At 37.7% G+C, this 17130-nt stretch overlaps 1 protein-coding gene across 3 annotated transcripts in view; it reads left to right on the top strand.

The window, feature by feature from the left end:
* LOC133589456 (transmembrane protein 150A) overlaps window positions 1-17130 on the top strand; it is a 77256-nt gene that overhangs the window by 20631 nt on the left and 39495 nt on the right. For all 3 annotated transcript variants that reach the window (XM_061942018.2, XM_061942098.2, XM_061941958.2), the window contains 2 exons: window positions 11539-11586; window positions 14454-14540. In XM_061942018.2, the coding sequence (XP_061798002.1) occupies window positions 11539-11586; window positions 14454-14540 (135 nt within the window). The remainder of the gene's footprint in view (window positions 1-11538; window positions 11587-14453; window positions 14541-17130) is intronic.

Below are 17130 nucleotides of genomic sequence, written 5' to 3'. Positions count from 1 at the left end.
ATACAGTCGAAGTGAAGGCACGTAAATAAAACCGACCACAAAAAATAGAAAGCGGCTTGAAGATGGTCTGTAAAACCAAATTCATGCAAAATTTGGACCTAAGCAACACCATTACATGTTATGTAGACTACAAGGAAGTGGTCGTAAAATCGTAATGTGATCCCTTTTTAATTTCACTTAAATAGGTTAATTAATTGACCTAATTAGGTACACGTACATAATATCATGAGATCCAGTCAGGTTCGTAGCACCAAATTATGGGCCCCATATACAACACTCCTAAAGTTCCCCCCATCCCACCCTAAACACAACATCGCCGCCCCATACACACACATTTGATATGTTTACATGCAGTAAAAAACAATTATTACATGGATTTGGTTGAACCCATCTTTTTAAAATGCATGTAAAAACCTTATTGGTTTTTAAAAATTGGATTAACATATTTAGATGAAACTCCTTAAATAATTGGGTTTTGTTCTTCTGAATAAAAGGTTCCAACAAATTCAATATAAATTAAAGTGACCAGAATATGAATTTAAATAATCATATAGCCTGGCATTATTCACTTACAGTAAATATGATTAAACATTTGTCAAAATGTATTTTACTTCAGAGTGTAAAGTAGAGATTATCTGATGCACATAGGATCATCATCAGCGGATAATCTGAATCATAGTACGTCATTATTATTGTGATTATATTATTTTTAGTGCATCTCTTAGGAGTAAAGTCTCCCCCTGTCTTTTAATGACGTGCAATGAGATGCAAAAGTGAAATTTACAATAACTTTCTGCTATGCTGCCACACATAGATTTGTTATATTTTACTAGGGCTCTCAAACGATTAAAGTATTTAATCGCAATTAATCACATTGTTCATAATAAACCTTAAAATTAATCACGATAAATCGCAGGTAAATATAATTTTTCATCATTAATAAGTCTACCCTAGACAGATCATTTTCAAGTTTTAATACCATGACTGGACAATTAGTTTGTTTTAATGAAATGTTTTTTTTTGTTTTTTTACACGTTATGCTTTTTTAAACAGCTCAACACAAAAAGGACAAAAAAAATACCAGCAGAGCGTTGAGGTCTTGTCAGATTTTCTATTTTGTAGGAATACATAATTTGTATTCCTGCTGTAGAAGCACTTGCATTTAGAGGAGGAGCAACACTATGTTTAGATACCAGTTACACGTATTATTAACACAAAATGTGGATTGTCACGATCATGGTTTGATTGTCGAAGATGTTTGCTAACGTAATATGTGATATTTGTACCTGAATAAATGGTTCTGATATTCTGTACATTACATGTTGTACAAGTTCATTTTATGCATATCTCTGCATGACGATGGCTTAAACCTTCTCTATGAATTAATAAAATGTAATATTCAGCCTGTTAAACATTCTGTCATTGCGGACCATCAATCAGAACATGCTATCAAAGAATGTAACGATGGGAATATTGTGTGAACTGTAATTACCGGATGTGGTTGGCAGTGGTAGACAAGACTGCAATATTAAACCTAGTCTCAGTAGGAACAAAGAAGGAGACGAGAAAGTGTTCGAGGAGCCGTCGTGTGTGTGTGTGTGTCGCGCTTCTGCCCATTTATTTTTCGACAGTGCTATTTGTAAACATAAATATATAGGCTGACTTGTTCATAGACAGTCTACCTCCTTTTATACACTATATTGCCAAAAGTAGTTGGCCACCTGCCTTGACTCGTATATGAACTTGAAATGCCATCCCATTCCTAAACCATAGGGTTCAATATGATGTGGGTCCACCTTTTGCAGCTATTACAGCTTCAACTCTTCTGGGAAGGCTGTCCACAAGGTTGCGGAGTGTGTTTATAGGAATTTTCCACCATTCTTCCAAAAGCGCATTGGTGAGGTCACACACTGATGTTGGTGGAGAAGGCCTGGCTCTCAGTCTGCGTTCTAATTCATCCCAAAGGTGTTCTAATGGGTTCAGGTCAGGACTCTGTGCAGGCCAGTCAAGTTCATCTACATCAGACTCTGTCATCCATGTCTTTATGGACCTTGCTTTGGGCAGTGGTGCACAGTCATGTTGGAAGAGGAAGGGGCCCACTCCAAACTGTTCCCACAAAGTTGGGAGCATGGAATTGTCCAAAATGTTTTGGTATCCTGGAGCATTCAAAGTTCCTTTCACTGGAACTAAGGGGCCAAGCCCAACTCCTGAAAAACAACCCCACACCATAATTCCTCTGCTGACCCCTGTCTGTCAGTGTATTAGTGCCGAACACATACGCATACCAACACAGATGCTGGCTTTTGAACTTTGCGCCTATAACAGTCCGGATGGTTCTTTTCCTCTTTGGTCCGGAGGACACCACGTCCACAGTTTCCAAAAACAATTTGAAATGTGGACTAGTCAGACCACAGAACACTTTTCCACTTTGCATCAGTCCATCTTAGATGAGCTTGGGCCCAGCGAAGCCGGCGGCGTTTCTGGGTGTTGTTGATAAATGGCTTTGGCTTTGCATTGTAGAGTTTTAACTTGCACTAACAGATGTAGCGACAAACTGTAGTTACTGACAGTGGTTTTCTGAAGTGTTCCTGAGCCCATGTGGTGATATCCACAGTGATGTCGCTTTTTGATGCAGGATCGCCTGAGGCATCTAAAGTCAGTGATTTTTCCAAATTCTTTGAATCTTTTGATGATATTACGGACCGTAGATGGTGAAATCCCTAAATTCCTTGCATTAGCTCTTTGAGAAATGTTGTTTTTAAAGTGTTGGACAATTTGCTCACGCATTTGTTCACAAAGTGGTGACCCTCGCCCCATCCTTGTTTGTGAATGACTGAGCATTTCATGCAAGCTGCTTTTATACCCAATCATGGCACCCACCTGTTCCCAATTAGCCTGTTCACCTGTGGGATGTTCCAAATAAGTGTTTGATGAGCATTCCTCAACTTTCTCAGTCTTTTTTGCCACTTGTGCCTGCTTTTTTGAAACATGTTGCAGCCATCAAATTCCAAATGAGCTAATATTTGCAAAACATAATAAAGTTTTCCAGTTCGAATGTTAAATATCTTGTCTTTGCAGTCTCTTCATTTGAATATAAGTTGAAAAATATTTGCAAATCATTGTATTCTGTTTTTATTTACCATTTACGCAACATGCCAACTTCACTGGTTTTGGGTTTTGTGCATTAAATATTTCACTTTGTGTAGTCAAGACCAATTTGGGTGACAGTATTTAGTATTAGCAGCAATACCTATAAAATACTACCAGGGTTTGATACTTGTGATGAACTGTACACGTGTCATATTTGCACATTTCCCTCTGCTGTCTGGCTATCTCTAAACCAGTTTTAGCCACTTTTAAACCAGGTTCCTTCCTGTTGCATTGACAAGGGCGCCTTGTTTCGAGGAGCAGTCGAGGGTCTTATTTCCCTGACGAACGGAATGTCAGAGGATGTGACCTCTTGTTGCATAACTTTGTCTTTGACTGCTGGTGACTGTATGAGAGTAAAGTAAATACTGGAAGGATGTAATGTAAAGAAATGTGCATATCTCTGGTGACCCTGTTGGCATGTCTGTATAAAGCAACATTACAGCCCATGTGAAAGTGATGTTTAGATTTGATAGAATGCTGCGACCTTTGGTTTAAAAATAGATTTCCGTGGCTTCTATCCGGAGAGGCTTTGGTGCCTATAGTGTCTAAATGAATTCATAGTTCATGCATCACACCCTTCCTGTGGTTTCCAATGTTATTTTTGCTTCGGAAATGTTGACCCTAGCAGAATTTTCCATGAAAGAGCCTGTTTCAGTTCGAAATAAAAAAAAAAATTTTTTCACTCCAACTAGAGTATGTATTGCCCCTCGGCATGCAGTTAAAGTTTACAGCCATTACTGAAGCCGCGATAGATGCTCTCATTTTGTAAACCTATTATTACTTTATGACAACTTTTATTTTGAAATGTCCCAGTGCTGCATTGTTGGTATGTTAGTATGAGCCGTAAGTCTAAGTATGCAAATGCAGTGGAATCATTCACCATCGTGAGTTACTTGTATTTCTTAGAGAGAAATCCCTGACTTACCCTGTGTGTTTTGGTGAACCTTGTTTCTGTCAAGAAGCTGTCAGTGTTCAGGTTGCGTGTTTAAAAGCATATGCATTTTGCAAGCCTCCTACCTTTGAGCCATATTTCACGCTCACCTGTGGGTTTCCTCACCATCATCTTTAACGACTGTCTGTATGCCATCTGGTTTGGATGACTTTCACATAATGATTCACGTCGCCTAAAGGCAAACATCAGCACCCGAAACAGTTGTGCATGGATCCACAGCAGCCAGTCAGTATCAACCTAATCTACTCATTTATACGTTGATGGCTTAGGTCAGTGGGTTCATGTAAACATTTTGCGAAACATTATATCCTGATTTAGGTCCTTGATTTGTTCAAGACTTTCATTGATCTTTAAACTTGATTTTAGAAGTAACTAATCAAAATAATTATACTTTACAAGTCAATTTGCATTTTGGCCTGCAACGAATAATCGATTAAATCGAAAATTCAATTAGAAAAAAAAATACATTTATATTCTGTTGCTTTGATCAATCCTTTAATGAGTGTAACTAATAACAATTGGTGCAAATCTGGACAGCATGGAGTGGCCGGAACTTTAAATACATGGTCATAGTTTCCGCATAGCTGCTGCAATAACACATGAGAGCAGTGGTGTGTGGGTTCTGTATTTAAGATATTGAATAGATTGTATTTTACATTTTTGGTGCAGTAGATAGCAAGTTATGTATGAAGTGTCGGGCAGCTGAGGGAACTCTTGTGCATTTATTGTGGGAATGTCAGAGAATAAAAGAGTTTTGGTTGAAAACAACAAGAGAAGCAATCACATTCCTAAATATAAACATCCCAATGACACGGCAAACTTGTATTCTTGGTGATCTGCATCAATTTAGTAACATGTCATCAAAGAGTAAAAATGCATTTCTTTCAATATGCATCATAACGAAAACGGTAATATTAAAAAAAAAAAAGGATAGATGTTGATAGTCCAACTCATACTGACTTGTATACACAAGCTATGGAGATGATTTCAGTAGAAAAAACTGCGTTGTTTAGATAATGAGTCATATATTGGAATATGGGATCCATTATTTAAATTAGCTTTAACTATTAAATGAACCTAAAATATGACTTATTTTATCTTTGTGGAAAATATTGGACACAATGTGTTAAGCTTCTGAGATGTGATGCAAGTGTAAGCCACTGTGACACTATTGTTCATTTTTTTTAATTATTTTATTTAATTTTTTTTATAAATGGCTGTAATGATAATGTAAATGAGGGATTTCTAATCACTACTATGTTGGAAGTCTTAATAATATTGATACTGTTGTTGATATTATTCATTTTTGTTTGACTACTTTTGGATTGTTTTGTGTCATGTTTGTGTGTCCTCTCAATTGCTCTGTTGATTGCTATTCTGAATGTTGCTGGGCCGGTTTTGGAATTGTAATTGCATTATTGTGTATTATTTTGTTGGACTGATTAATAAAAACAAAAAAAACAACTTGCTTTTAGAAGTAACTAACCAAATAATTATAAGTCAATTTACAAATCAATTTGCTTTTTAGGCTGCAACGATTAATCTATTAAATCGATAATTCAATTAGAAGAAAAAAATACATTTATATTCTGTTGCTTTGATCAATCGTTTAATGAGTGTAACTAATAACAATTGGTGCAAATCTGGACAGCATGGAGTGGCCGGAACTTTAAATACATGGTCATAGCTTCCTCACGGCTACTGCAATAACACATGAGAGCAGTGGTATGTGGGTTCTGTTCTTAAGATCTTGAATAGATTGTTTTTTTACATCTTCTCAGCTGTTTAAAATTGGTGCAGTAGATAGCAAGTTATGTATGAAGTGTCGGGCAGCTGAGGGAACTCTTGTTCATTTATTGTGGGAATGTCAGAGAATAAAAGTTTTGGTTGAAAACAACAAGAGAAGCAATCACATTCCTAAATATAAACATCCCAATGACACGGCAAACTTGTATTCTTGGTGATCTGCATCAATTTAGTAACATGTCATCAAAGAGTAAAAATGCATTTCTTTCAATATGCATCATAACGAAAACGGTAATATTAAAAAAAAAAAGGATAGATGTTGATAGTCCAACTCATACTGACTTGTATACACAAGCTATGGAGATGATTTCAGTAGAAAAAACTGCGTTGAGTTTAGATAATAATGAGTCATATATTGGAATATGGGATCCATTATTTAAATGCGTTTTATCTATTAAATGAACCTAAAATATGACTTATTTTATCTTTGTGGAAAATATTGGACACACTGTGTTGTTAAGCTTATGAGATGTGATGCAAGTGTAAGCCACTGTGACACTACTGTTCATTTTTTAAATGTTTTTATTTAATTTTTTTTTTTAAATGGCTGTGATGATAATGTAAATGAGGGATTTGTAATCATTGCTATATTGGAATTGTTATTAATATTGACACTGTTGTTTATATCATTTTTGTTTGACCACTTTTATTGTTTTGTGTCATGTTTGTGTGTCTTCTCAATTGCTTTGTTGATTGCTATTCTGAATGTTGCTGGGCCGGTTTTGGAATTGTAATTGTATTATTATTGTATTATTGTGTAGTTTTTTGTTGAACTGATTCATAAAAACAAAAACAAAAAAACTTGCTTTTAGAAGTAACTAACCAAATAATTATACTTTACAAGTCAATTTGCATTTTGGCCTGCAACGATTAATCGATAAGTCAATTAGAAAAAAATTGACATTTATATTCTGTTGCTTTGATCAATCGTTTAATGAGTGTAACTAATAACAATTGATGCAAATCTGGACAGCATGGAGTGGCCGGAACTTTAATTACATGGCCATAGTTTCCGCACGGCCGCTACAATAACACATTAGAGCAGTAGTGTGTGGGTTCTGTGATCTGTATGGTGCCGAACTGCGAGTCATTTTGAAAGGATATTTTGTTAATGGACACATGTTAAAAGTGTAATTTAAATGTTGTTGATGTGCATTTATTAACAAAAAATTTAGATTATGGCGAGTAGAACAATATTTATGTAAACTATTTTCTCATAAAAAAAGCATTGAGGCTATAAAGAGTGTTTCATCCGATTAATCAAACAAACTAATGAATAGATTAGTCAGCCTTATTTGCATTTCCTCTCTGTAGTTCCAGGATGCAAGTCAGTCTACTTTATTCAAATTTTGAAACCTATTTTTCCCATCCATCCATCCATTTTCTACCGCTTGTCCCTTCAGGATCAAACTGTCACCAACATACATGTTGTTAACTATACAGTGTGGGGCTGGGCGATAAAATGATAGTGACATAAGTCACAAAATAGCTTTTGCTCGATAGTACTGAGAGACAATTTTGTAATATTAATTTGTCGCCGGTTTTACCACACGTAAGACTAGTCTGCTAAATACGATTGCAGCGCACAGTGACATGAGGCACATATAAAGACAATACAGTATGTAGCCAAGGTGAAAAAGAGGTTTCACTCTGTCATGAGATTTGGTCGAGTGAAATGTGTGGAGAAGCGAACAACACCAAACCGTATCAGAGAAACAAACCATTAAAAGTTTGTCCTACTGTGTAGCAGACCCGGCGAGGCAGCTCAACTGAAGCACTGTCATCACACTACGCTGGGGAGAGCCTCTGCACATTATGTGTAAAAAACGTCCAAACAATGGACATTTATCCATGAAAATATGGAGAAAGTACTGGTGCTGTCTTGGATGTGTTTTAGTTCATTCTGTCTCCTGATTCTGCATACTAGGCGGTCGAGCATTACCCTTGGTACAAGGATATACATGTCGCTTGGTGTCACACTCTGACCTCCGGTCTGTCACTCAAAGACGTCCCTGTGCAACATAAAGAACAATAACAATTCCTTTTGTTACACAATGGAGAAGCAGCCCCTACAATATTAGCTATGAAATAGTATTACGTTATTTTTATATAACTACTGTCAATCAATCAATCAATGAATGTTTACTTATGTAGCCCTAAATCACGAGTGTCTCAAAGGGCTGCACAATCCACAACAGATGCCACATCAGGGCAAGAAAAAAAACTCAACCCAATGGGATGACAATGAGAAACCTTGGAGGGGACCGCAGATGTGGGTACCCCACCATCCCTGGGCGACCGGTGCAATGGACGTCGAGTTGTTTGTAGTACATGCTATTGTATTGTTTGTCAAACATTTCTTATCTATAAGTTTGTTTTTCTTTTTAAAAGGCATTACATGTTAAAATTTGGTGGGTTTTTTTGTGGGGTGGGAAGCAAGCACAGAATAAATTGATTGCAATTAATTTCAATGGGAGGCGCTGATTTGTGATACGTGTGTTTTGAGTTACGAGCTCGGTTCGTGAAACCAATTGAGCTCTTAAGTTGTGGTACTACTGTATTGGGATACGCTGGGTTTCACTGTTTTAGATTTGTTTTTTCTCCTTCAAATGTTCTTCTTTTCTTAAGTTCTTCTTTAACACCTTTGTTAGAGGCTGCAATACTTATTTTTGCAAAGTGCAAAAAGGCTAGAAATGGCAAAAGAAAAAGTAATACACACATACAATAAAACCCTTAACTTGCATCTTGTGTGTCGGTTTGGTTAATTCTGTAACTTTAGTAGCATATTTTGGCCTACACATTTTTATAGTAATTCCTAATAGTGAGTCCTTTATAGCATTTGGCTTTCCGAGTTTTTGTGGATTTTATTACCCGTAATGTAGATGATTGCAGGGGTCCATCTTTATATTCTGACAACACAATCAATCAGTCTGTGTGCCCGTTCTTGTCTAGTGCGGAGCAGGTGTGTATGTATCAGAAGACTTGGTATGACGAGGACACTGGAGACATTCTTAATTGGCACTTAAACTTTCACTGAACTGCTCTCTTGAAATCGGGACAAATAAGGTGCGTCTGTCTTTAAGTTTCCTATCCTCTGTTAAAATGTATATTTAGATTTATAGTGGAAAATATGGACACACACACACTCTTGGGTATTTAACACATTGGCTCATATTTTTCTCATTTACATTCCTACACCTGAAGGACTTGTGCATGTATGGACAGAAAGGGCATCGCAAAGCACCTATCACAGACTAGAGCTGCCCCATGTTCTTTTCTGGAGAGTCACTGCTGTCTTTAACGTCAAGATGGTGATCAAAATCCAAACAGATTATCTCGTTAAAATTATGCAACTTCGTAGTGATCTTAATCTTCCAGAATGCGGTCGCTAACTCATGATCCTCCGGTCACTGACTTCTGAGCGGTGTAGCTGGTCAGTGACCGAGCCAAATTCAACACCACTATTGGACAGAAGCCATGTTGCGCAAGTTTGACTCAAACAACAGGTTTTATCTTTCTTCAGCCTTACTGAGTACTGCAAAGAGTGATAAGGAATATCACATCACTTGAGCCTTAAGGTTGAATCAACAGGGCTTTTCTTAGTAGCAGGTCAGGATATGTGTTGACTTGGCTTTGCACTAATACAGTAAAATGGTATATGGAAAACATTGTGTATACTCATCTGTAAGATTAAGTTTACAGTCATTAGGGAAAACGAGGTATCCTAATTCAATCACACGACTGTCTGTATTCCATTGTGTAAAGTAACTCTTAATTCATGCACGGTGAAATACCACCTTCTGTTACTGTAGAGCAGGGCTATTCAACTGGCGGCCGGGGGCCAAATCGAGGATAAAACCATACCGCCTACTGAATTCAGTTCACAACTTGGGAGACAAACATTTTTGCAGCAAATTCCTAAAAACAGTAAAGTACTCCTGTTATATAGAGAAACTTGAACCACTGTAAACACATCGGCAGATCCTTGCATTGACATTTTTACCTTCCTAGCAAACAGAACACTGAGGTCCAAACTTGTGATTTACATAGCTGAGGCGTTCCTCAAGGCACCCCTTTAAAGGGGAACATTATCACAATTTCATAATGGTTAAAACCATTAAAAATCAGTTCCCAGTGGCTTATTATATTTTTCGAAGTTTTTTTCAAAATTTTACCATCACGCAATATCCCTAAAAAAAGCTTCAAAGTGCCTGATTTTAACCATCGTTATAAACACCCGTCCATTTTCCTGTGACGTCACATAGTGATGCCAACACAAACAAACATGGCGGAAAGAACAGCAAGCTATAGCGACATTAGCTCGGATTCAGACTCGGATTTCAGCGGCTTAAGCGATTCAACAGATTACGCATGTATTGAAACGGATGGTTGTAGTGTGGAGGCAGGTAGCGAAAACGAAATTGAAGAAGAAACTGAAGCTATTGAGCCATATCTGTTTGAACCGTATGCAAGCGAAACCGACAAACGACACGACAGCCAGCGACACGTGAGAAAGCGAGGACGAATTTGGCGATCGCCTTCTAACCAACGATTGGTATGTGTTTGTTTGGCATTAAAGGAAACTAACAACTATGAATTAGGTTTACAGCATATGAAATACATTTGGCAACAACATGCACTTTGAGAGTGCAAACAGCCCGATTTTCATCAATTAATATATTCTGTAGACATACCCTCATGTCAGCAGGCCAGGGAAGCTAGGGTCGATATTCTTCTCTTGATCATCTTCGGTGGCATAAGGTGTGAGCCAAGACATCCAGGGGGTTTAGCTCGCTCGTCTGCAGGAACAGACTGCCGCCATTGCTTGCCGTGCTACCGAGGTCTTTTGTCCCTGAATTGCTCACACACTCCGGCAGATTCAATGGGGGTCTGGCGGCAGATTTCTTTGACTTTATCGTTGGAAATGCATCTGCTTTGAGTGTCGCAGGATATCCACACATTCTTGCCATCTCTGTCGTAGCATAGCTTTCGTCGGTAAAGTGTGCGGAACAAACGTCCAATTTCTTGCCACTTTCACATCTTTGGGCCACTGGTGCAACTTGAATCCGTCCCTGTTCGTGTTGTTACACCCTCCGACGAGGCATGATGTCTCCAAGGTACGGAAAACAGTCGAAAAAATGGAAAATAACAGAGCTGATTTGACTCGGTGTTTGAGAAAATGGCGGATTGCTTCTCGATGTGACGTCACATTGTGACGTCATCGCTCCGAGAGCGAATATTAGAAAGGCGTTTAATTCGCCAAAATTCACCCATTTAGAGTTCGGAAATCGGTTTAAAAAATATATGGTCTTTTTTCTGCAACATCAAGGTATATATTGACGCTTACATAGGTCTGGTGATAATGTTCCCCTTTAAGTCCTGTCCTTTTTGGCAAAGTTTCATGGACGCAGGCCCAAAAATGTCCATTTTGATTAAAAAGTATCAATTTCTATAAAGGTTTGTACTTTACTCAGCCCCTCCTATTGGTCATAGTTGTTTATAATTGCACTTCAAGAGGACTATCAAAGGTTTCTACTTTCTAGGTCTTGAATGTGAAAAAACACCTCATAAAAGTGCTGAATTGGTGTCACATCCTTTTGGTTGATCGCACGTCTGCTCTCCCCTTCCAGGTATGCCATGGCCCTGTACAACCAGCATGTCTGCCCTGTGGATAACTGGTATGTTTGTTTTCCTATTTTTACTTGGTTTCCTGTATTTATTCTCAGAATCAAAGTTCCAATTATCCGCTTGTAATGAGACTACTTCCTGATTCTTGTCATTTGGTCAAATATTTAAAACCGAAGGTTTGAACTGCACTGCATTATAAGGGGTTTGGGGGACTAGGGGTACTATTGTTTCGAAACGAACAAACGTAAGATCTTGAACAAAATAAGGATGTCCCGATCAGCATTTTTGGCCTCCAATATTGATCTGATTTTGTCCCCTCAGATCCAATCCGATTTCAAGTCCCGATCTGATAGTTTGACAATAGATTATAGAACTGACGTAAACACAATTACACATTCTTATGAAGCTTATCCTATTACATTTAGAATTTGCTAGTATTGTTGTAAATCAGACAATGTATTAAATTTGTGGTATTGAATGCAACAAACTATTTTTTTTTTACTAAATAAAGTCCCTAATGCACAATAACTTAACGGGTAAAAACTACTTTTGGCTCCTATTTAAATCATTTAGGTATTGCCATCTAAGCTTTGCTGTACCTAGAGACCAATTCCCTGAGTTTGTAAATAAGAACAATACAAAGCCTAAATAGAAAGATAGAAGACCACCCACAAATTGGCGCATCCTGAAGAGACAGTCAGAAAGCAGCTTGAAGATGGTCTGTAAAATATCCATCCATCCATCCATCCATTTTCTACCTCTTGTTCCTTTCGGGGTCACGGGGGGTGCTGGAGCCTATCTCAGCTACATTCGGGCGGTAGGCGGGGCACAAGTTGCCACCTCATCACAGAGCCAACACAGATAGACATAATCTATGCAAATGTTTGACCAAAGAACCACCATTAAATGTTATGTAGACCACAAAGAAGTGTTTTGAACGTAGAAAAATAAGACTTTATATGACCCCTTTTAATATCTGCTGATACAGCAGGTGTGTTGGGAGGATAGATTGATTGTGTTCATCATGTCTTCTTTAAAGACTCTCGCGTGCAGACAAATCATTTTCAGAGAGTAAGAGATAATTCTTATCTGCTTACAATTTCGGCAGACACAAGAGAGCGACCGCTGCTTCCGGTTGTGCTTTTTGGTGTGATGTCAAATAATCAGCTGGCGTGTTTTGGCCTAACATATCTTCTATTTCATCACATCTATTTGCAACCAATAATATTTTACTAACAGATTTGGGAGGATGTTTCTACATGTAAAACGTGATCGAAATTCGATATAATCATTTTAGTATTTATATACTGGTATTGAAAGTATCGACATTTGGATCCATCACCCGTAGTGTTAATTTTAACAGCAGTTTTTAATTTAGTTTAAGTCAGTCTTTTTTGTAATATTTAGTCGTTTAAATTGATTTAGTTTTAGTCAAGGTAGTCAATGAACTAAAACAACACTTTAGTCAGCTAAAATTACAGAAATTGAGTTGAGTAAAATATAAACTGTTAAATATACGGCCTCTTTAAAGTTTTCTTGAAAGCACCTTTATTTAGTCTACCTACAATGCATTTCATTAACACAAAAGTCGCGTGAGCTTATGGTCAGTAATGACGCAGTTTGAGATTTTTTGCTATACAGGTCAATGAAAATCTTTGAGGCACTTTTTCTATATTTTCAATCTGCTACACAGGTGTCTACGTGTGTTGTAAAGCAGATTTACAATGCATGTTGCCACACTTTCATCATTTGTTTTCTTTTTTTGAAGGTAGTATTAGCTTTGGCCAGCTTACTGTGTAGAAGTCACGATGACTGGTCTGCTGATGAAAATGCATATGTTCCTTGAATGCACTTAAATGTAGAGTATATGTAGAATATATTTATATTATTTATATATTATATATTATATATATATATATTATTTATAATTATTATTGTCTATTGTGAGCGAACTGTGGTGCTGAATTTCCCCTAGGGATCAATAAAGTACTTTCTATTCTATTCTATTCTAAAAGTGTCCTCTTCTCTTTCTCACAGGTGTACAATTATTACCATGTGTAATTTGTTCAAATGCATACAGTTTTGTTCTGGCGGCGGCGATCCAATTTCCTTATCGCACAAAGAAATACGATTGGCCGTCCTTCAAAACTCACTCCCGGCCCATCTCTTGTACGCTGTTAAAGAGCTGTGTTTGGATATATTCTGAACTTGTCCCACCCGTCTTTTTTGTTCACTAAAATGTAATTTAATTTTGTCATTGCGTTAGTCATCGTGCATTTGTTTTGATTAGTTATTGTCTTATTTTAGTCAGGAAAAAAAAAAGGTTGTTAACTAAGACGAAAATTATTAGTCAATGAAATTAACACTTATTGAAGTTAGCGTTTAGCTTCTTGTGTCGTCCTGTTTAGTGTATGTGTATTATGTAACATGCTTAGCCATACCTTCTCCAATAATAATGATACATGGAATAAACTTAGTTAATTTTTCATCATGGTGGTGAGGATTAGTATAGTATCTTAGAAGCATTACTGTGGATAAACGGCGCCTTTGAGCAGGGTTCTAGAAAGACACTAACACTACTAAAATTCCCAAACACCGTTTGAAGGAATCTTTCACCTGAGTACAATTTTTAGCACGTAAACACTGGGACACGACTGGGCGCTGCAGTTTATCAGCTAGTCTAGGATCAGTTAAAAAAAGGCAAATATCAGCCCCAATCTAATCCCATGGTCGGACTCGGGACATCTGTAAAACAAATTTTTAATGAAAAATATCCACTGACAGTTTTTTATGATAATGAATACCGATATTTTGGTACAATGGCAATTGTACCAAAATATTACCCAATGTTAATGCCAGGAAGTGTGATTTAGACTGAAGGTAAGGTTGGTGTCAGAAAATTATTTTTATGTTCCAGGTTGTACAACCAGTCGTGTGAAGAGGAACTGTATTTGCAGAGTGGGCCAACGTTGTGCTGCACGCTTGACAACATACCTCTCATCAGGTCAGTGAGTCGTCCAGCCTCTCCTCCAGCCGTCCTCCTTGCCCGTCTCTTCCCCGTCGCTTTGTTGCTTGTGTCTGACTGCTGATTAAAAACAGGAACAGTGAGCCATTGTTTTTCACGACCCCTGTCGCTGCATTGTGGATCAAAGGCAAGCGGGCGGGCTTAAAGAAGGCACTTCTCCCCAAAGTGTGTGCGCGTGCAATAGGAAAATGTCTTGGGGCAAGCGTATCATGCCTACCATTGTAGCAGTTCAGAGGTTGCACATAACCATGTAAACACACACATTTAGAGGAGTCAGCTTACAGTACTTTTGGTGACAAACCAAGATGCTGCGCTGCTTTGTTTAACATTTGGACCGGCTTTTGAGAGCTGAACATGAAAAGTTGGCTGGAGCATTAATAGTTCTGTGGTTTATGTAATACATCTGTCTGAAATCTTTTCAAGAAAAGCCAATAAATCACATTGTACATCATGAAAAACAAATAAATAAGACAGACTAACAAGGGAGTTATGTAAAAAAAAGAAAAGAAAAAAAAGAAATATGAAGATAAAACCAGAGGGGAGCATCTTGTCTGAAGTGCTTTTAAATTGGGTATGTTTTTCTTGGACAATGCTGCAGCCCTACAACAGGTGTGGTAGTTCTTGTGTAATCCCGCTGACAGACGGCCACCAGCAGGGCTCTGACCTCTGAAAAATACAAACTCAACAGAGCTGGTCTAAAATTTTAGCCAACGTTAATTTTTTGGGTTGCCTGGTTGTTAGCCACACAATTTGGAGATCAGGTTGTAAATTTCTGTTTGGGGATTTCTGACTGTAAAGATTGCATGCTCTCCCCGTGCGTGGGTGGGTTTTACTTCTTGTTCCTCTCACTTCCCAAAAACATGCATGTTGGAGAATTTAATTTGTCCATATGTGTGAATAGTTTGTATACCGTATATGTGCCCTATAATTGAAAGGGTGTACACTTTTTGCCCCTGACCCTAGGAAAGGCAGCATACCATTTTTGAAATGAATAACTAAAGTATATTTCTGTTTCCTGTTCTTTTGGTTATCATTAGACTTTTTGCCCTCGCCAGTGCCATTTTTTGCAGATGTGACACAAAACATGGAAAAAGCAAAACTAAAGTATGTATTGTCACACATTACGTCACAGATATGGTCCAGTTGTGTTTGAAAAGGTTAGATCGTCTTAATGGCTCGTACAGAAGCAGTTTCCTCCAACATATTCTACATTTAAAAAATCTCACGGCGCCCCACCAAGCATGCAAGGGCTTATTCTGTTGTGTTTTTAGCAACAGGTTGATACAGGTTAACTAAAACTAAAAAGCAGGCCCTTCCTCCCATAGCAAACAATCCTTAAAAATCCTGAATCCAGACGGTGATCCAGTTCAACCCCCAAAATTGTTCAATTGTTCCTTATCCCATTTCTGGCATTTCATTTCATTAAATCTGCCCATAACGTTTTTAGTTATGTTGTAACCAACTAACAAACAAACCCTAGTGAATACATAATTAATCAAAAGGATACATGAAATTGCCATGGTTTTTGTTTGTTTGTTTGTTTGTTTGTTTGTTTGCGTGCGTGCGTGCGTGCGTGCGTGCGTGCGTGCACGCAAACCAGGGGTGTCAAACGTAAGGCCGGATAGGTCTAATCTGGCTCCCGGCCCACAAGATGAGTTTAAGAATAAAAATGAGCTGCAATTTTTTAATGAAAGAAACTGCTGTTCTAAATGTGTTCACTTGATGTCGCAATAGCAATTCAAGTGTAACCCATGTCACACATGACATTGTGTAAAGATGACGTGTCAGCTGATTTTAAGCGCCCTCAGGATTGGCTGCCACTACTCCATTGAGTGCAGGTGCAAGTAATCAGTTGCTCTTGTTTTGGCAGGCAGCAGATGGCGGCAGACTAATGCAATATCGACGTGCGATACCTTCTTTCATTGTAGATTATCCACTCAACGGATAAAATAACGAAACAGTATTATGAAAATAATTAAATTAACATGACCATCATCTTTGAAGTAGTTAGAGTTCCGTCAGTGCTCGCAGTTGGTTGACAGCGCGATGCGCACCCTGAACTCCATTGTAAAAATGTCAGTTTCTACATTTCTTGATTGTTCTATTTTATTTTATGCTCAAATATATTATGTTCGCTTTGGTTATGTTTGTAGTTATGCTACCTTGATATGGTGTCATTTTGATCATTGTTTTGTTTATATTATAATTGTAATATTTGAATGATGATAAATGATAAATGAATGTGTTGTGGCAGTTGCAGATGTCACCAAAATAGCAGTTTGAGGAAACACTCTGTTGCTTTTACAAACTCGTACGTCTTTAATGAACTGCCAACATGACAATGCTAAACAGGAAGTGCTTAAAGTTTAATTGCTTTGTAAATACACTGAGACAAAGTCTCAGTGTATTGTGTTCTTCATGGTGTTTTTGAAAATGCACTAATTTTTTCCTCAGAATTTTCAACTAACTTCAAGTGTTTTGCCAAGAGGATTATTTGTAATATGTACATTTTCAGAATGTGCTTGTTCTGTTTTTGGCCAAAGTAAAACAAAGAAAACAATCTGAAGTT

Source organism: Nerophis lumbriciformis, linkage group LG02, assembly GCF_033978685.3.
Source record: "Nerophis lumbriciformis linkage group LG02, RoL_Nlum_v2.1, whole genome shotgun sequence".
NCBI lineage: Eukaryota > Metazoa > Chordata > Actinopteri > Syngnathiformes > Syngnathidae > Nerophis > Nerophis lumbriciformis.
Note: the sequence above shows the minus strand (reverse complement) of the source record. Positions and strands in the feature narration are given on the sequence as shown.